At 34.5% G+C, this 21,729-nt stretch overlaps 2 protein-coding genes across 6 annotated transcripts in view; both read left to right on the top strand.

Annotated features, from left to right (window-relative positions):
- LOC124406594 overlaps positions 1 to 17,979 on the top strand; it is a 112,911-nt gene extending 94,932 nt beyond the window's left edge. For 3 of the 5 annotated variants that reach the window (XM_046882042.1, XM_046882040.1, XM_046882043.1), the window contains 10 exons: positions 1,537 to 1,600; positions 1,853 to 1,948; positions 3,406 to 3,506; positions 5,581 to 5,712; positions 5,922 to 6,095; positions 6,697 to 8,604; positions 10,178 to 10,316; positions 12,083 to 12,205; positions 12,398 to 12,754; positions 12,983 to 17,979. In XM_046882042.1, coding sequence (XP_046737998.1) covers positions 1,537 to 1,600; positions 1,853 to 1,948; positions 3,406 to 3,506; positions 5,581 to 5,712; positions 5,922 to 6,095; positions 6,697 to 8,604; positions 10,178 to 10,316; positions 12,083 to 12,205; positions 12,398 to 12,754; positions 12,983 to 13,029 — 3,141 coding nt within the window. In that variant the 3' untranslated portion in view covers positions 13,030 to 17,979. The remainder of the gene's footprint in view (positions 1 to 1,536; positions 1,601 to 1,852; positions 1,949 to 3,405; positions 3,507 to 5,580; positions 5,713 to 5,921; positions 6,096 to 6,696; positions 8,605 to 10,177; positions 10,317 to 12,082; positions 12,206 to 12,397; positions 12,755 to 12,982) is intronic. The other 2 variants (XM_046882039.1, XM_046882044.1) reach the window with 2 other exon arrangements.
- A 572-nt stretch (positions 17,980 to 18,551) lies between these two features.
- The window catches only part of LOC124406599 (ankyrin repeat domain-containing protein 12), a 38,470-nt gene continuing 35,292 nt past the window's right edge, over positions 18,552 to 21,729 (top strand). Inside the window, exons 1-2 of the mRNA XM_046882055.1 lie at positions 18,552 to 18,987; positions 20,004 to 20,189. Coding sequence (XP_046738011.1) covers positions 18,870 to 18,987; positions 20,004 to 20,189 — 304 coding nt within the window. The 5' untranslated portion in view covers positions 18,552 to 18,869. The remainder of the gene's footprint in view (positions 18,988 to 20,003; positions 20,190 to 21,729) is intronic.

Genomic DNA, 21,729 nt, shown 5'->3' with positions numbered 1-21,729 from the left:
TGTCGTTGGTATAATAACGACGTGTGCATGTAAAGCGATTGCCTGCAGGTTATTAATTAACTTTCATTATCACACTTGAGTAACAATCTACCCACAGTGGAGAATCTAATGAATCGAAAATTTGAAGAGTCAGTATTGGATGGACGCATATAGCGTCGACAGCCTGACGGAAAGTAATAATAATTGGAAACTGTATCGCTTCGCTCGCTCGATTGATTCACTCTGTATAAATTCTGGGCGCCTGACGCATGCATGAGTAAAGATGCTCTCTAACAATAAGCACGTCCTCTGAGTGCTATTGAGTACGGGTAGAAATTTACGCACAGGCACTCGTACGGTTAAATTTGTAAATGAATGTATACAGGGTGTCCGTTTTCAGTTCAAAACGCAGTCGAATAGCTCGAAGGATTATTGAATGGACTAAAAATAAGGGTTTAAAGGAGGAAATATGTTTAGGACTACGTTTGTAAGGGCGTAATTTGTTGAAAGTTTGAGAATATTTTATACATGTATTCAAATGAATATTGTAATTTGTTTTTAGTATTTCCTCAGAAAATATAGAAGATATCAACTGTCTCTATATATTCTGGAGGCCACAGTTTTCATCTGAAATCAATTGAGTTTCAGAATTACTTTGAGGAAATGTTTTTCTTCTGTATTTAAACGTGACTTTGGAGTAATATCATTGTTTGAAGTATTTGTTTTTTTTTTCATTTATTTATTGCAAAAAAATAAAATATTTTTTTAAATGGTAAAAAATTATACTCTTTCGTTTAGAAACCTTTAAAAAATACAATTTTTAATTTTTTGGAAGAAGTTGGGTTCATATAGAAGAAAGATTATGTCCTTAAAGTAAATTTGAAGCCCTATTGATTTCGTCAGATTAAAACTGTGGCCTCCAGATTGTACACAAACAGCGACGTCTGATGATTTCCTCTGATGGGTGGCAGCTGATGTCTGACATTTTTTGGAGGAAATACTTCAAAATAAGATGATATTTATTTGAATATATGTATATAAAATGTTCTCAAAGTTTCAATAAATTATAAACATTCCCTTCTTGCTGAAAAAAGTTCATGAAAATCACTAAGAGAACTAATTAATTTTATTCGTTATAATTACTAGGATATTTTAGTAAAAGGGTGGCCGCTGCAATAACGATTCAAATGCTATTAGAATTACAAGAATGCGTGGTACAAGTGACTTTTAGTCTGACTAGTGTGCATTTTTATCGAATCATTATATTTTGTTCTGCATTTGAAACCGTCTTGACATCCGGTATAACGATGTAATTGTCTCAGAAAAGAACGGATTTCTGTTTTTAAATAAGTCTAATCTTTTATCGAAATTCTTTAAAGTAAGGCCAGCTACGATAAATCCAACTTCGATTTAGATACTTTATATCGGTTAATTGTGATGTAATAAATTCCCTAAATTCACTCACTTTTTCAGCCTTTGCTTACACATTTACGCGTAAACATCGTGCAATTTGCAGTTTAAATCAGGATGTTAATTTCTTCAAATTTTACATTCCAGTGCCTCCTACAAAAGTCTGGAAACTGGAGGTTCAACGCGTTTACCTTGGAGACGGTCACTGGAGGTAAGCTATTTGATAATCAATATCAGTCAGCTACTAGTTTCCTCCTAGGTATATTATGCAAGGGTGGTGATCATCCCCATTTATTATCCGTCATGTGGTCGGAATGAAAATTGTTTTCGATAAATTTGTCGTACCACAGGCGAAAAAATAAAAAGTTATTTTTCCAACACACCAGAGAATTAGCAATATCATATTTTGCTCGTTATTTTATCCTCACATTTTCGTCCACCACTTGATGAACCTGAATTTCAGGTCGATCCTTGCCGGTACTCTGTGTTCATCTCTTTCATTGGTACGGCCTCCTTGAACACTTCCAGCTTGATGTTGTCAGAGTATGGAAATTATTCAGTAAGTCAACAACAAACGATTAATTATGTATAATGATTTCAAATTTCGATGCAACATACGCACATAATCATATAACCGCATGCAGTATGAATGCTTATTTACATCATCCCATTAGGGCTTCGTATAATACCTATATCAGTCATGTATGTATGTACATATACGTGAATCATTCGGGCATGTGCATGATTATGATTAAATTTACGATATTAACCCAAATATGTAACATTGCTTATTCATAAATGCGTTTTATTTGCATTATGTACAATACCATCAGACCTTCATATATTTTACAATCCATAAAATTACGTGCTCATGCTGAGAAAAATATTTCTTAAACTGTCAATCTCCTTCTGTCAAACAACAAATAATGATTTCTTTAAATCAAGAAACTTTTTTTTATGATTTGACTGTTAAACCATTTCCAAAGACAAATCAAAGTACTTCCAATTTTATCGGATTACTTTTTGCAATGTTAATTGAAGTATCGAAGGATTTCTTCGAGTCAAGTCTGGTATTTGAAAGGCAGTTGAAAATAAATAATTTAATCGAATCAAGAAATCGCGTTGTAAGAAATGCGTAATTTTGCGTACAGTTCTCTTAAATGTTTTAGCATTTCTATGATGAACTATTTTTTACGCAACTTTTATCACAATTTTATTGCATTGCAAGTACAAAAATTAGTCTACTAGTCGTACATATTTTTCACTTGTATTCCTAGAGTTTTCGATATACACTAGAAAAAAAATAAATAAAAGAAAACAGTTTATTCGTCAAGCTGTGAAAAGAATTGTTCAAAAAATCGTTTGTTACAGGATTCCTTATCATACCGTCATATTAAACCGTCAATTCTATCTCTGATAGAACAAGTTCACGTGAATAAAAGCGCCAATGTCACTTTACCCAATAATGATTGCTACTTTTTTCGTTCTACCCGGAGTCCTTGTATGAATTTTCACGAGACAGGAAAAAGAATGTAAATACCTCAATATTAACTGCCATAGCAATAACTAAACATCTCACAGTGAGTCACTGCATTTGTGCTTTAATTGAATTAATTAAATATTTGATTCCACAAAGCAAATAGCGAATGACAATGAGTGTATCGTATACCTACATTTAAATAATTGGAATTCATTGTATCGAATATATTTTTTCCGGCTATGAGTCGAATATTTAATGGCATTAATCAATATGTTTATAGAACAAAAAAAAATTTGCAATATATAAATGGAAGAAAGGCGCGTTATATGAATAATTTGTGATATTATCACCATATTGCTTCAAAGAAATAGTCAATATCTCCCTTTTAAAAATGTATTGGTTCGAATAAATTTTTTAAATCAAGTCAAATTTATTTTAAATCATAATATGCATAATTATAGGATCTGGAATAGCTATTCTTGTAACTCATTACATGTGCAATATGTAACATACACTGACCTGGCATCAAATTTCAGATCTAATTGAAGAAGGCTACCACAGTACAAACCCTTACCACAACAGTATACATGCAACCGACGTCACACAGGCTATGCATTGTTTCCTCCAAGAAGAGAAGGTAAGGTCTTCAAACGCAATCTCTTATATTCCGCCACTCTGCTAGAAATCTGGCTTTTTCGAATACCTTGACGATGAACGGGACCGTCAAAATCAAAGGTTAGGAAGACAGAAAAAACACTTTAAAAAATCTCCAGCAATGTTATTTGCGACAATGATGAGATGAACGCGGATGAAACAACAACCCTAATATGTGGTGGAAGTGATTCTCAACAAATTTAAATTATACAAAATGAGGTATTCACAATTTGAGAAAATATTTTATAGTCAGAAATGATTGATCATCGATGTTTATCATCCACTTCTGATTTCTTTCGGCTTATTTATTTGTTCACCATTATTCACGCGAATGACACTGCTAGAGATGTTTTAAACGGCTTTTTTCTATTCCAAACTTTTTGTTGAGTCGGTGCAGAAACCGAGTGAAGCGATCGTAAATTTACAGGATTGATTAACGGAAATCATTGTCTATAATTCGAACTGAACCGAAGATTTTTCTCTACCCTCCAAAGTCTGGAATATTGAGGATTATTTTTGTATTTTTCCAATACTCATAGAAAAAAAATGTGATGAATTTTTCACAGAATTACTGCGCGTTAAAATTAAATATTGTCCTAATTTGATAACGATTTCTCTGAATTGAAAACTGCATTGGTACGCGCTTGAATTAAATTGTCATGTAATTGATCGATCTGATTTTACTGTACAAATTGTAAACTGTAACTCTACTGCAGAGATGATATTACACTGTTTAATTTGAGAAACATTAATGGACAAATGGTTGAAAATTTATACCATTGTTTTCACATATTGGTGGAATTTTAATTCCATTCAAGAATAAACTTAACGAGAAGGAAAACGTAGATATTGAAATAGATAAAAGTTAGAATATTGAAAATATTGAAATGTGGAGTTCCGCATTCTTATTTTATGAGAATGGAACAGAATTGTGAATATATGTCAATTTTGATATGATTCTTCAGATTTGTTGAATAAATATTACAAGTACATCAATTACAATGAATTTTCCATGTGACAACAAATTGATGAAACTGTGAATATTTGTAATCTTACGTCGCAGCTTCTCATTTGATTCTGTCAATGTATAGATATATAATCTATTTATGGAATTTTTTGTCGCCAGGGAATGGTACAAAAAAAAGTTAAGAAATCTTCAGTTCCAAAATCTGTAACATTTCTGATGACCTCGCAAGAGCATATTTAAAATAATCACCTATCTTTCGCCACAACTAGTAATTAACAAAGTTGGAATTATTTTTCATTTTTCATTTTTTTTTTTATTTTGACATAGCTGTCCAAAATCTTATCAACTTAATCTGTAAGTAGGTTTTATAGACAACAAACACTTTTCGAACAACATTGACAAAAAAAAATTTTTAATTAATAAATGCATTTATATTAAGACATGACCATTCATGATCATGTGTGTCTAAAATATGTTTTTATATGATTATTGATTATATTCACAAAAATGTGGGAAAAGTTTTCACCATACTGCCCCTCAAAACCTGTTCAAAAAAATCAAACTAATTAGCTTGTCATAACCATCGAAAAATAAATCTAAAAAATCAGCGACTTTTCGACCCGTTACACTAGCATGGCCTCTTAATAATGATATATAACCTTATATTTGTGTGCAATAAAAAGTATATTGAAAGATCCCACGAGCCCAAATTTCAGATTTTTCAAATTTGTAGTTTGGCAAATAAAAATGCTTGAAATTTCATATTTTTCATCGTTTTATTGTAATTTTTGAATATTCGTATAGTGCATTTTTTGTCCGACTTTTTAGACATCTTCAAAGCTTGTCATACTAATTTGTAAAAGCATTAGCTGGGAAAAACAATTGGCATGTCATCAATTTTATTTTTCCAACTCTGTAATTTTACAACATTCACAGTCCAATTCACCAAATCACTAATTAGATGTAGCTCCATTTCAGACGAAATATTTCAGAAAAATGTATCTTAGAAAATGCATCAAAGTTGATAGTGCTTCTTGCATCTACTGACAAGTTGTTAATTTTTTAACAATGAATTTCTCTCTACTTGCAGATAAGAAAAAATTTGAGTCACTTGGAAATAATGGCATCCTTGATTGGAGCGGTGACGCACGATTTGGATCATCCAGGTGTTAATCAGCCATTTTTGGTTGCCACCAGTAATCATCTCGCTGCGCTTTACGAAGTAAGATAAACGAACTGTCAAAATTTACTCCTACACATTATATTTACGTTATTTTTTTCTTCTTTCAAATTTTTGTCGTAGAAAAGTTGAATCGATGAATGCTTACAAATTTTCTCGCCATCTGTGGTCAAGAACTTCTACTAAAATAATGAATGCTGCCTCAAATGACATCCGCTACTTTTTTCAATAACAAAAGTATCTTTGCTTAGAACACATCGGTGTTGGAAAATCACCATTGGAGATCAGCGATCGGCTGCTTATTGGAAAGTGGGGTTTCCGAACAGTTGGAACCAGAACTTAGACCAGAGCTCGAGAGACATATCAGCTCACTAATTTTGGCTACAGACATTACAAGACAACAAGAATTTCTTACCAGATTCAAAGTGAGTATTCTGATACCTGTTGGCTATTCAAATTTTATATACAATTCTCCGTACCTTGAATTCTGATAACCCGCATCCCTGGCTTCACATAATGACAAAACAAAAAGAAGTCGTAAAATTTTTAACAAAAACTTGTTGTCAGTATTTACACAAGTCACTGGTACTTTGAGATCTATTGCAAAAAATTTCCTTGCATCACACGAGAAAATATCTCTGCTAAAGTTTACCAATAGAACGTCGCATGAACGGTAAAAAATTAATTTTTCAAATTTCTTCTACAAACTGGAATACCTCAGTATTTTCCGATACCGTTATTTTTCCTCTTTTGATGTAAAAAAACTTTGTATAGCAAAGTACAAACAAGTTTTGCGATGTTAAATAAGCAATTCGAAATAAATCTAATATTTGGAAACTTTTCTTCAACTTAGGCAACGTAGATTTTTTTGACCTCTTTCTCGTTTTTCTCAATGGCCATCTTTCTCTGTCTATCATGCTGGTTGTTTCTCAGAGTATTATTGTCATAGTAGATGCATTTTCTAACATAAATAAATTAACCGATAAATGTTTTCGCAGCAACATAACAGCCCCTTTATTTTTCCAGCGATACCTGGACCAAAACCTTCTCGACATGAGCAGGAGTGAAGACCGGCACTTTATCCTCCAAATAGCATTAAAGTGTGCGGACATTTCAAATCCATGTCGACCATGGGACATCTCTCGAAAATGGTCGCACAAAGTTTGCGAGGAGTTCTTTCGCCAGGGAGACTACGAGCGAAAATTGAACTTGCCAGTAACTCCACTGTGCGACAGACATACAATAAGTATACCAAAAATCCAAGCCGGATTCTTCAAGTTTGTAGTAACACCATTGTATGAAGAGTGGCATAGATTTTTGGGTACTGGATTGAGTGTCGATCTTATGGATTACTTGAAAGGGAATCAGACGAGATGGGAGGCTCTGATACGGCAGGAGGTAGTTGAAGACACAAAGACCGAAATGTCTGAACTCGACGACATTGACAACGCTCTCACCTCGGAGGATGAAGATCTGGCCGAAGACTCTGGAAGCATCGATTTACTACTGCCGGACGCCTCCTTGTCGAGGAGGCCCAGTTTACCTGGAAAAGTGGACACCGAACGTGTCGGACGTAGGCATTCTGTGCCGTTGAGTGTTCCGAAATTACTGCCAATCTCTCGGACCATTATCAGAAGAGAAAGCCTACCGACAGAGCAGAAGAAACTCAAAACTCCGCTCGTCAAGCTCGAAGATCAAACTATGCTTGGTCGCAGTTCTCTGTCATTGTTGTCCTCAAAGAGCAGCCTTCACTCTTCCGCTGCGCGCAGTAGCGAACGGCCGGTTAGCGCGGAAAATTTACTACCCGAACCCAGTATAGCGAGCATAACGAACAGCACAGAGGCCTCCAGATTGAGTACCGTATTACAGCCGGATCAGAAACTGTCCAGCCAGACGAAACAGTTGACCAGGCAGCAAACATTCCCGCCTCTTCAGCCTTACGTGCGAATGAGGTACATGTCGACAACAGCGGAAATGTCTCAATGCTCCGAGGCCCTAATCGAAGCCGACAGTCTCTCAAGTTCAACTCCGAGCCCTACTAAGGACAGATCTTGTACCGACGAACAGTGCAGCACACCTCTCGATTCACCCTTGCCCTGTAACAGTAAAGAATCGAGCAGACGATCCAGCGCCACTCTCAATGTTGCTAGAATACAGAAGAGAGAATCTAACTCTTTCGAAGCATCGACTAAGAGGCGAGGATCCGCGATGCCGGATCTCATGAGGAAGCTCGAAGCCAATACATTGAGCCCGGAGTGTGCCAGACGACATTCGATGCAGATCGTTGGTTCTTCGCTCTCCATTAAAAAAGCAACTCAAAAATCTTCCACTTTGACATTGGATGTTTGCGAAAGACGGAAATCTGCGGAAACTGAATCAGAGTCCGCGAATTTGCCGCATCCCGAAGGCTCAATAATTACTTTGGAGGTCATGTCAGGGTCAAATATTTGTAAAACGTACTCCGATAACGAAAGTTCTCCAGAAATGAGAAAAACTAACGATCTGGCAGTTGGTGTCGATTCTGTCATCATGGAATCCTGCTGTAGCGATACGAAATTATTGTGCGATTCGACGAGACGATTTTCAATACCAGTGATAGACTTGACAAAAAATGATAGTCAGATTAACAGACGGCTTAGTGCGGTACCAGTTTCATCCGAAAGTGCACATAGAGCGTTCTTTGTTGGTACACCACCCGATTCTCCACCCCGTGTTCTTAGTGGTTCAAGCGATAGTGGCAGCGAACCCAGGAGAAGTGTCAGTGATTCAACCAATGATAGTGTTTCTATAGGCAACAAGAGAGATTCGGAGATTTGGAAGGATAAAGGAGCCAAAATTCTTAAACTCAGCGTGGAACCAGAAATGAAGGAGAACGTAGACCCGAGATATGGCGACGATGGGAAAACACTGTCATCGAGTAGGCGATCTAACCAGGTAATAACTGCATCAAGAACATCTCCTCAAGATTTTAAATGATGCAAAGATATTTTCTTCGGATTCCCTAATTGATTTTACAATTACATTCACAATAAGGGGGAATCAATTTTACAATTAGAATGATAAAAAGTCTTCATGCAAAACAGTATTTGTGATTTGCCACTTTATACCTGTTACTTTCTGGCTCACTGATCATGGGGCTCATAAATTCGAATGCCTACAAGATGACATGGCTATTACTTTTTTTTAACCATCTAGTCAATCAAATGTATTCAGAACATCAGTAACCTAAAGTTAAGAATGTAACAGGCATATAATTTAGTGAAAAAAACTGTAAAAACTTTTAAAATTGTAACGAAAATTGGTAAGGAAGGTCTAATTAAAAAAAAAAACGGTGGATAATCGTCAATTTGATTTTTACATTTATCTGAAGCGTAAAATCGAATAAAAAGGGGAGAGTTTGTGTACCCCTGGTATTCAAATTCTCACTCCAAAATTGCTTTTAGAATCGAGGTTCAAATGCAGTTGTATTCGTTTCAAGTAGTGGTTAGTAATCAAGCTGAACAAGTTTACTTTTTTTTTTCTTCTTTTCAATTCCACTGAAAGACAAGAGAAGTCAATAAATATAATCACTTTGATTATTCACGTGGGTTTAAAATAATCTAACTTTCTCCTTTTTTTTGTCCATACCAAGTATGTGTAGTCCGAAATCTAATTCGCAACCCATTCAATTTCAATTAATTCAAACTCACTTCTTGCTGGTAATTCTTTTATTTCAATTATGTAGAAAATTCCGTCTTAATAACATCATGTAACAGATCATAAATTGACACTTTTTACAACGTATATAATCATATTGTGTTGTATAAAAAAGTCTTCTAGTCTTTAATATAATAGTCTTATTAACTACCAGAATATTAGGAATTCAGATGTGTCCAGAACGATACTACCCAACGTTTCAATTTGAGGTATGTTTCAAACACAAAACCTCGATTCATAAAATTGCAGAGAGCCTCAAGACTTCAGGATTAAAAATTTTGTTGAAATAATACAAGGTTGCAGTCAGTAATGTAAACATAACGAAACATTGAACACAAAATCACTATTTTACTACTTGAGATTAACTTTGAAAATTTCAAGTTTACAGAATATATCAATGTTCTGGTTCATTGTGGTTTATCGGATTTCAGTCGATTAATGACGGTTGAACCTATAATTACGTCATTACATTTTCATTACAAACTTCAGCTTCGTAAAATAACTAACAGTTTATTTTTGTTTTCAATGTTACTAGGACCTCATTCTATGTCTATTGCTATTGCTAAGCTATTGCTTTCGATACATGGAAAAGATCTGTGAACCTTAGGTGGTACAAAGTAGAGAAATTTCCAAAGATTGATACCGATATAGTACTAGCAAATGATCGAGTAGACCAAAATACCACAGTAATTATGAAAGCGATTACTCCGTAATTTTTAATTGTAATTTCAATCCTCTTCAACAAGGCCCAAGATTTTGCATTCTAATGAATGTTTAGAGTAATAACATTTTTATTTTGCGGCAATTTTAGGGACTGGCGAGAAGACGTAGTTCAGCCCCAGTTGGTCTGTTGTCAAAGTTAGATGACATCTCTATGATGGCGTTGGCACCACGAGGGGACCGTTATTCTAGGCGAGGCTCCGTCCCAACCGATATGACCAGGCACCAAAGTATGCTACCACCGTATGCAACTAGACTACATGTCAAACACATACACCAACTTTTGACTAGAATTGAATATTGTGTTTAAAGTACAATCAAAGCAATACCTACATACATACTATACTACTCATATAGCTTCTATATACTGTACTAAAGATTTTCTTGTAACATATACACAGAGATGCAGACTGTAGATAATAATCGTTTTCAATCTCTATCATTTCAAAAGACTTGAGTGTGTAGTCGTATCAGTCATGTTATTATTATAAATTTGAATTTTTTATTTTTTTCTCTCTTCATATGCACATGCTTAATATTTATTCGAATGAAAAATATTATGTAAGAACCTTAGATGAGCAGCAAAACAATATTTTACTTTCTGTGCAGTACGAGTATTCTGGGTATTCAGAGTATTGTTTACATTTTTTTAAGGGACGTGTCGTTGAAATCACAACAATTTTCTGAAATATTAATCGAGTCTAGACTAATATCAATGTTTTTAAAAACAATAAATTTCCATTCTATCTAAAATTATCATGCTAAATATATTCTCAAGTGTTGGTCTAAATAGCTATGAAAAGTGATGTTACCAAGACCTTTGCAAATCATCATTCTTCTCACAATTAGACTTACTCATTTAAATTTCACCACATTCATCTTCGTAGCATAAAGAACAAAATTTCCTGTCCAAATCATGATCTCATGAGTAATTATCATCTCTGCATCACTTAGTTGCAATTCACAATTTCTATCTAAATTATCTGTATTCTTAATAACAAGTAATGCTCATTAGTAAATGGTTACAAAACGCCTCACAATTTATGTAGCAACTTTAGTTTATTATGTTCTTGCGATAACTGTGAAATTTGCGTATGTTTCAGAGAAGGGTTTTGACGCGCGGAGGTTTAAAAACACCCGATATTTACCGTATATGGAATTTTTATAAAAATTGTTATTAGTCAAAACTTGAAATTTGAAGAAAATATTTTGAATTTTGTAACGTACTCTTGTACTCACTGATGCAAGAAATCGAGCGATAGCTGAAATTCTTACTGTTAGATGCATTTCCGAAAGTGATTATGGTAGGGTTGTATATCATATTTTACAACTATTGTCATAATTTCCACTTATTCATGTAATTATATCAAAAAGTCTTAAACAGCACTACTACAAATTATTAAATAGGCTTCAACACTATTATATAGCCACTAGAATGACGATAAGTCGAGAAAATGGGTAAAAATTTCAGCACGAAACCCATTTGACTTGATTAAAAAAAATTCTGCGTATTTAATAATCAGTCTTGAAGATTTTTTTATTTACCTAGATTGTACATCACGTATAATATGCATGAGTTTTTCAGAGTAATTTTCGCCTAGCTAATGATAAAAACTGTTGATTATTGCTAATGTTCCTTGACATTGTTGTAGTAATGTAAATATATTTATATAAATGTATCAAATCGTATGCTGTGTAAATATAAAGATTTTAATGCATATATGGTGAATTTAACAGTGATTTTCTAGTCTTGCATCACACAAGCATATATTTCAATGTCATACCTAAAAATACTGACTAGATATGTGTTGACACATTACAAGACTCATACTGCACCATGCGATAATAAAAAAAAAATAGTAAGCATTCCCCCTATTCAGTACTCACATGTTAACAAGACTTTATACTGCATAGTAAAACTCTAAATACAACATTTCTCATCAACCGCAACTAATACTAGCTAACATTCTAACAAAATTGCTCTGCTTGACCTTAGATGGAGGACCCAATAGATCAGCGTTGGGTGCACAAGAAGAAAATGAATCCTCCCCTCGAAGAGCTAGTTTACCGCAAGACACTGTATTGGATGGCCTTTTGGACAGTGTTTTCTTTCCAATGTGTAAGATCATTGACTATTCCTGACATAAAGCTAAAAGTGTTCAATCACTTAGAAAACAGAAATCTACGTTTAAGTGCAAAGGCATTTATCCTTATCATAACATCTCCAACCTGTTACTTCACCTGAATAAAACTACCTCTAATAGTGTTTCACAAGGAAAAAAATAACTGAATTATTTTGAAATCATTCTAGGTGAAGAAGCAGACTGTCCCAGCAATAATAACGCTTCGACCCATGTAATCGAAGCACCCCTTCCTATTACTGGAATGCCGTCATCGAGACGTGGCTCTGTACCTGCCGACATATCGGAACTCCGACGTGAGATGTACAACAGAAACAGTGTGAATGGCAAATCGAGAAACCGAAAGAAGGTTCTACGTCGAAGAAGCAGTGGCGGGCCTGAAATGTTTGCTGGCAGTATGGATGTAGTCGAAAACGCTGCCTGGATTCGATGGAAAAGAGACATTGGCAGGAAAGAGTCGATTCCAGAACCTGTAACGAAAAGGAGAGGATCTTTACCTATCGATATGGTAGCCATATCACATGTTGGTCAGTAACAGAAAGAGTAATCAGTAATCAAGAAGAGAATGGATAGTTCCAATATTTAGTTCCTTTTTAAATGACAATAATACTTGTGTATAATTTCAAACCATAGTAATAATGCGACAATAATGTATAGATTTCGAAAAAAGGGAATTGATAGAAAGGTTTAGAAAAAATCATCCATGTAATTGCGTTGCCCTAATCATACTCTCTATATTTATGTTATTCGTCCAGCAGGATCTGTACCTGTGCCGAGGAAATCCAGCTTGTGGAGACTTTAGCAAAGAACAGATATCCCTGAATCATCTTCAACAGTAAAGCCAAATGTAAAGGCAACACTAGTCAGCCATAGACTAAAAGAACTGACGCCCAGTTCAAGCAGCAGTAGCGATGGATGATCAGGCTGATCAGTATTTGAGAAAAATGATGTGTTCTCGACATGACCAATTATTCGGAATACTGGATACTGTCGATAGTACGATAGTGTGGTAGCATCTCTACTCATTTAGTCGATATGTAACGACATTACCAATCAGTAATTGATGATAAAAAACAAATAAGAAGGTCTATGGAAGTCTTGCAATTAATTCGTACGCACGTAATATTATATAATACATACTATGGTTATTCAATAGGTAAGAGTCTCGAGCCCATGACATATAGTTTCGTCTGACAAACAGGTCATAATTGAACTGTGAAATCTTCCATTTACTTTGACTGACTGAATGGAATAATTTATGAATTCAATTAATAAAAATCTCCGCAATTGATTACGCTTGTTGTGCGTATTGTTTATGTGGGTAATGTTTGTCACAGGAGTTATACTGTCTTCACATGCTCATCGTTATCTTGTGTGTACGAACAACATTCAATGATTAATGTATAGAAAGAAATTATGCTGTCGTCATACTAGCGTCTAATTGTATTGATGCGAATTAGTCACATGTCATGATAATCATGTAACGTAAAACATGTTTACAAATTATGATGTAGGTATGAAAGACATAGGTTAAAACATGCATAGGAGGAAGAATGTATTTTATATGACTATGTCCTTCCTTCTATTCTTTCAAAAAGAATAACTCAATTTAAGTACAAACCATTATGTTGTTTGATTCATTAAGTCATGATGCGAAATTTCAGCGAAGAGGTGGTATCAAGTAATATAATATCAATAAATTATGTTCGTATTCGAATGAGGATAGTGTGGTTCGTTACAGATAGGCCAGGATAGTCTATACTCGTGATTCACAAGCAGCGAGCTTGAGCTGAACAAACAAAATAATTGAAGAAAGTATCATAGAAAGAAACCCTTTCAATTAAGTCTTCCGTTTGTGAATCTGGAATAATATGAATGATGAATCAAATTATGCCAAATTTTTTTGTGCCATAATATAAAAGTTTTTAAATAAAATCGATTCAGTTTACGGTTCAAACTATTGAGTAAAAATTGGTCGAGAAAAAACAAACCTAAAATAAAAAGAAATGAAAACAGGGTTCATAATGACGATTGTTAGTAATTAAATTGCCTAGGTATGGAGAAGGAAAAAAGACTGGTAGAAACAAAACTGTGGCTATAGAGCTAGAAATTAATAACATTAAAAAAACATAGTTCAAAACAAATAATTTGAATTGACATTTGCTCATGATTAGGAATTCGATTTCTGGACGGCAAAAACTACAAAAGAAATTGATCGAATACTTATTGGAAAAAATAATGTGGCCGACTGAATGAGTGCCATTTTTTTTATTTAAAACAGTATAATGCCAATGTACGTTCATCACATCTCAATATGAAGATTATTAGGCGCGTAATTGATGTCTAATTTCATGTGATGTTTTAGTTTTGTGATTCCAAAGACAGTAATATTCAACAGCTTTGTACTTGCTGTAGGTATAATTATTCTCTTCTAACGTTTGCATAAATTGTATTTGGTTCGTTGAGGATTGACATTTTTTTGTTTCCACTTAGCTTTCCGTTCTTAAATGCAAAGCAATAAAACACTAATATTTCACTCATTCCATGAGAATCTTTCGAAATGGACTTTTCGAGTTAATCGAAATAATTGCACACCTGTCATTAACCGTTGCAAATTCTAGTACTATAGGTGCAAAAGTACCAGTTTCAAAAGATCCTCTCTGTATACGTATGTTTATATATAAAATAGATATATCATATATTTTATTACTTGAATTATATACATTACATACGTTGTGTTCATAAGATGAGATGATTGAAAGTAATTCACACATCATACATGAAAAATATGAATGATTATTAACGAATAGCTGAAATGCGTGTCTCATTCAGGAGGCCGATTAAATTATCTCCTATAAGAAATTTCTTTGAACTATAAACTCTTCATAAATTAAAGTATGCTCAGCCCTAAACGATACTTTCTATCAAGAATTCCGAACTCGATGTGTTAGAAATTTATCAGACATTCCAAGCGAGCGGTTAAATGTTATGGAAATATTACAATATTAATCTCACATTGAATATCGCAAAAGCGTTAATAGGTCTCGTAAATTATTTTAACCATTTAATATATAAGTTTAATCTCGGATTATAGACAACTAAACACACTGTTTTGGATGAATCGTTATTATTTTTAAGTATCTCAGTTAACAGTGATCAAGTTGTGAGTATTGAGAACCTGCGCCAGTCATTGAACTATTTATGGCATTTTCTATCGAGTGCTATAGGAACCAAATGATATCAAGCAACCATTTACCCGACGCATACGATGCTCTTACTTTGGTGCATTTAGGTACCTATAACGGCTCGCCTAGTAATGCCTTGGTCTTTAGAATTAATTTGAGCACAAATTTAAATTAGACTATAGGCTAGGCTCCTTACAATAATTAAACCTGATAACGACTGAGTTGTTTTTAATTCATAAGTTAGCGCGCATACACGGAAATTTTACTTATTTATTTCAACGATTGTAAACTTTAGATAATGATCCTAATAGCCAAACTAATTGACGAGCAATCTCTATTCAATTCTATCCAGGAAAGAAACGGAATTGAGATTTATCAATTATTGTAACAATGACTAAATTCATATATCGCACATTACTTAGAGCTAGCCAATGATGTGCAAGCTTTGAGGAACAGGGAGAATAGTTTTTCTTCAATTTCTTACGTGATCGATTCGCTCTATTTCAATCATTTCTATGTCAACTTTCAGGTAAATTCTGCGCTTATGCGTCTGTGTTGTTCTGTTTCTGGTACAATATTGATTTTTATACTACTCCATCTTCCCTATAATTATCATTATTATTATTGACATAGAAATTATTAGAATCCATTTAAACAGCCAGAAAGTAAAGAAATAAAATAATTATCTGATGAGCAAGTATGAAAACATGAATTTAAAAAGTATGATAACATTGTGTGTCTGAGTTCTGAGCGTATGTCTGTCTACGTGGTATGTTTACGGAAGTAATTTCTCCAGAAGATAGTCGATCTTCATAAACTATCGCCAAAACTTGAGCCCTCTAATTTGATGTTAATAATCAATTATCCGGCTATTGTTTCAAGGCATACTCAAATACCGAGTTAATCTTTCAACTCAATGGGTAGTATCGAATATGAATATCATCACAATCGTAGGATCGGTTACTAAACATACCTATGTACCCTCCATACACGGTCAAAGACAGGACTCGTCTAAGTCTAACATTATTACCTTAGTACCCTCTCTCTTATTTTTCTTTGGCGACTACCAAACAAATTCATGCCACATCTTGTTTTCACCTTGGTAGCAATACTTCCGTGCCTTGGGTGGAAAGCACGTTCATGATTAAACTCCATTTACAATTGTACGTATGGTTTCACCGTAAAACAAGGAAGTATATGTAGATATGTACTCTGATATTTACTGTTAACGTGTTACCTAGACTAAGGCTCCTAGTCTTTCGAATTCGTACCGCGATTTATATAAGAAGTAAAATGAAGGAGGAAAAAATTAGTCTAGCATTTGCTGTCGGAAAGTTTGCAAAATAACACACAAACAGACCAATAAAGGTGGGACTAACCAGTGACAGATTATTGATAAGTGTGCTGTAACAACAGATACGAATTCTTTATTCTATAAGTAAACGCCATATGAACAATTTAAGACTCTTATCCAACAGTAATCTGCTATAATTAACTTCTAAGGCAGTTGTAGCGTTTCGATTAAAATCGAACTTATTTAAAACTCTCGAGTAACCGGAACTCTCTGCTAATCTATTGGTACTGTGTACTTGTATTATACCATTTTCTATCCAAACAACTAAAAGATGATAAAGTAATAATAAGATAATATTAAAAATACGTTTTTTCATGTGTGTCTATCATGTTATTACTGTTGTTATTGCTGTTGTTGTTGTTATTATTATTATTATTATTATTATTATTATTATTATTATTATTATTATCATCATCATGATCATCGTCATCGTTATGACTATTCTTGTGATTATCATTGTAATATTTTTGAACATAATCAGGTACGTGTGACTTCATGTAGCTTGAAAGTAACAGTTGTGGAGTAAAATATTGTGGATAACTTGTGATGAAATGATTGATGATCATTAAATCATAATATTTACATAATGGCTTGTGTGATGTTTTTCGGTTTACCGGCGAAATCTTTTCAAAAATCCTTGTCGCTTCTGATCTTCAATTTTGACAAATACTAAAAAACAAGAAAAAAGTATGAAAAAAAATAATTGCGCACAATTCGCAGTATGGGAAATGTCAATTAAAACTGAATGTATATGTATTCGGTCTGTTTCAACAAAAATAATTACTGTGTATTTTATATAATATTGACTGTAGGCAGTAGTTGAATCGGTCATAAATGAACAATGTGTTTTCATAACTATTAAGTATCACTACGCAAGTATAAATCACGACATGGACGAGAGTATAAAAGTTATAACGGCTGGAGCGGCCTACGTATGTATTTTACAGGCACTTGTTTGTCGTACATGCATACACACCGTACGACTACCTATAGTTCAAACAATTTTAGCAGCGCATTGGCATTAAATCTGCATATATTATTTCTACTTAGTTATGTTTTATTTATTTTATGTATTATGTGTGTCACTGTTCATAAATCACCGTATACGCGCACGTAAATATATATTATACATATATTATAAATATTAATATTTAATATAAACCGCGAAAGAAGTGTGAACCCGTTTTCTTTATTAAAACAGTTTGTGAAAATATTACCGAGCCTACTGCTTATAACCGCGCAACTCATGTCCAATAAAATTCCTTTACTTCCCATTATAGCAAACAAGATTATTTACAGAACTGCGCACTCTACTGGAAAAAAATTCCAAATGTATTTGTTGTAGACAATCTCTAGAATGAGAAATTATTTCACTTGCCATTATATTGAGAGAATGTGGAAATCTGTTGAAGATAAACAGTTTTATCCTTTAATCTATGGATGAAAAATTGGCCAAAGAGATTAATTAAAATTATTACCATGGAGTCGGAATACTTTTAATTTTATTGACATTATTTAAATACTTCTGACATACCATATCTCATTGCTTTCACGCGCTAGAAGTTTTTGATTTTGTTTCTTCTATGATTATTGGAGACAGGATACGGTGCCTACTGTACAAAATCTTTTTGTAACTAGTTTAATTAACGAATAGCACGTATGCTTAAAAGATATCGTCAATGTAAGCGGGCTGAAAAGAGTTTAAAATTTTCCCGCGAGTGACAACAATAGAACAGTGATGCCAACCTGAGGAGTAATCTAATTGCGTCATATTACGCATTCGTCTGTCGTCATAAATATTATCGTTTTGAAGGCACATGCTACGTCGTGAAATCGAATTAAATGGCAGAAAAAGCGTATAATCTGAATGGAACTTGTGTTAAGTGATCGTGAGAAAGAAAAGGGCCGATCGGGCTATACGAAGCAGTGAATATCTGGCGTATTGGCGCCCGCTGGTAAAGTAAAAGTGGCGTGAAGTTGCCCCTCGTTTCTAGGTTATGTTTACTTCTCCTCCAAAGCCCGCGTACAGCGAGGGGTTCACTGGTGTGACAAGTGGTTGTTCTCGTGATTTTTAAGCATTGTTTTTTAAGTTATGAGGACGGAATGCCCGCGGGTAGGCCCAGGGGCGGTAACGGTGGGTTCCGCGGTCACCCAGCGCCCATGTCAGAGCGTCAGCAACTCGCTCTCCTTCTGCAAATGACCTCGCAGGACAAGGAATCGGGTAAGAAATTCAAGATCTCTAACCCCGCTCGTTAAAACAGGATAACTTGGGATTCGACCCGTATCGAAGGACCGTAGAATATCAAACCTCCGACATACCTACAGAGATTTTAAATTATTCCTCTGCCTCCGATATTCCCGCAGTTTTGCCAACCCTCGGAAACTCTGACAGACAGATGTTCAATCGTAACCTGACTAGAGGGCGGGCTCGCCGTCCTCGGAGAGAGTTACCGTTCGGTTCAAAATAATGTATTAAAAGTTTGCATCTGATTCGTCTGACTTCTGCCCAGAGATTTATGATTTCTTAATTCTTAACTGTTCCCTTTCATTTTCTTAGCTTCATTCAAATACCCTGACTAAAGTTACTCCTGTTTAATACTTAATACAAAGCTGTGTCTTTACAAAGTTTGAAACACCCTCAAATTTCGTCCAATGAAATTATATTAATAACAATATCAGCTGAATTACACGATTGAATCACCTATTAAATGCCAGAACATGAATCCTTTGTACTGTTTTGATGAATTATAGCTCACGTGCTTTGTACAAAAATTTCGTCTAGAAAATGTTCAATTTCAAAGAATCTTGCAAGTAATTTTTTCATGTTGATTACCGACTGCATGCACATCATTTATTATTTGTCAATTTTCTTTCAACGTATGTTGAAGAAAAAACTGAAATTTTCTGATGGACATTTTAGCTTTCCTAAAATTAGTCTTTGATAAAACCGGGCAAACACTTTTATGCAGATTTAATCAAATCTCTGGTATTCTCTAGTTTTTCTTACACAAAAATTTGTGGGTATTAAGATTTTCGTTAATAAAGCTACGCCTTTCTGATTCTACTACAAATAAATAAATAATGACATTAAAAAAATTTCCATTGTTATTACCGCTATTCCTTCACAATTTTATCATCTTTCGCTCAAGTTATAAGGAATTGAAAACAATTATATGTGATTGAACTTCTTGTTTTTTTTGCTTATAACTAACAACGGTTATGTTTTGGCTGATTCAGGAGGGATTAGTCCCAGCAGTATAAGCGTCCAAAGTACTTCAAGTGAGCAGCACCGAGCCTCAAGAAGTCGATGTAGAAACGAACGCGGTGAAACTCCGTTGCACGTTGCTGCAATTCGAGGGGACGAAGCTCAGGTACGACGCCTTCTTGCAAGAGGTGCAGATCCCAACGCTAAGGATTTTGCTGGTAAGACAATTCATGCCCTTCTTTCACGTTCACTTTCGATTACTCGTTAGCCCTGAAATAAAAATCGTGCTCTTCACCCATCCAGCAGACAGTATGATTTTGTGTTTCTAATCAAAAGTTAGAAAAATCGAAAACACCGTTTCGTCAAATTTTCAGCAATGTTATCTGCCCCAGGGACAATGAAAGGGGAGAAATAATACTTTAAGCAGCATTAGGGCAAAAATAATGATTTCAGTGTGAGGTAATGGCGAGCCGAAAGCGAATGCTTTCAAAAACACTCTACGGGTGTGCTCCATGAAGTATTTTTTACGGTACAGGCATGATAAAATCGACAAATAGGACAGGTGATTGGGGTTATGGTATTCTGTCAGTTCGACGGCGTGATAGCAGCACTTTGCGCATGCGCACCTGAGTCTTTGTTCGTTGCGCTTTAGAGTTGCGGCTTAAGGTCATGTGGCAGTCCTACCCTTACCGACCTAGTAAACTCACCCTTTTCTTCCTTTGTTGAATAAATAAATAAACTAAAAGAGTTAAAATTTGGATGGTGCATCGGTCTCTCGTAGTAGAATTCAAAAAAGTTACTCATATCCTGAAAAGCATTGAAAAGAAGTGTGGTTTGAACGTACAAAAATTTGTTCATTCACACAATCGTGCTACGTTAGAGTGATCCTTGAAAAGGCATTCGATATTGCATGTAGAATTGCGTTGTCTGCGGTATTTTTATACAACTGCTGCGTATCACTGAGACAAAAGTGTGCTTCTGACAGTCAGATTTCTGGTTCGTGGAGCTATAATGTTGACGTTATAATCTTCGTAGCTTCAGTAAGTAATATGCGTACAACAGTCATTTATTTAGTTGCATGGACCACTTCATCTACTTCCCATAGGCTTTGGTAATAGTCCAAATGAGTGATAATTACCGCGGTCGGTAAAGAGTGACTAGGGCAACCTCTTCATCCTCCTCATTGTTGTTACAGTTGGCAGAAAATTTAGGATATGATACCATTCTTTTTAATTATGGTCAATGATACTACAATTTTTCTAACTATTTCGATAGTTTGTTGTTCTGGCAACAATAATTTCACGTCAAAGATTTATGTAACTTACAAAATTCACTATGTAAACTAAACAAACAAATTTAGTATTGTGATATCCGGAAAATGTATCAATATTACAACTATGATCACATTGAATTAGAATTTTCTAGTGACTATGACAAATGCAATTTTTCTCAGTGCGTGTTTTGAGCTCAGTACTTTCGTGTACAAAAATCTAGAATAGATCTAAAAAATGACTTCCAACCTTGATTGAGATCTGATGGAATGTCCCGTATATGTACATGAATCCAGTCAAATTGGATATGAGCTCTATTCTTTCGAATCGCAGGTCGATTTTTTTGTAGTTAGATGTGACCACTACGAGCACACCCCTAATTTGTTTATTAAAAACAGTCTGGATTACGCGTAAAAAATGGTAAACCGGAGTTTCACATAAAATATTTCTTCTTGCATAGGTTTTTTTTAAAAAAGCTTCAAACAAA

The sequence above is a fragment of the Diprion similis genome, chromosome 6, assembly GCF_021155765.1.
Source record: "Diprion similis isolate iyDipSimi1 chromosome 6, iyDipSimi1.1, whole genome shotgun sequence".
Taxonomy (NCBI): Eukaryota; Metazoa; Arthropoda; class Insecta; order Hymenoptera; family Diprionidae; genus Diprion; species Diprion similis.
This window is presented reverse-complemented; position numbering and strand designations above follow the sequence as displayed.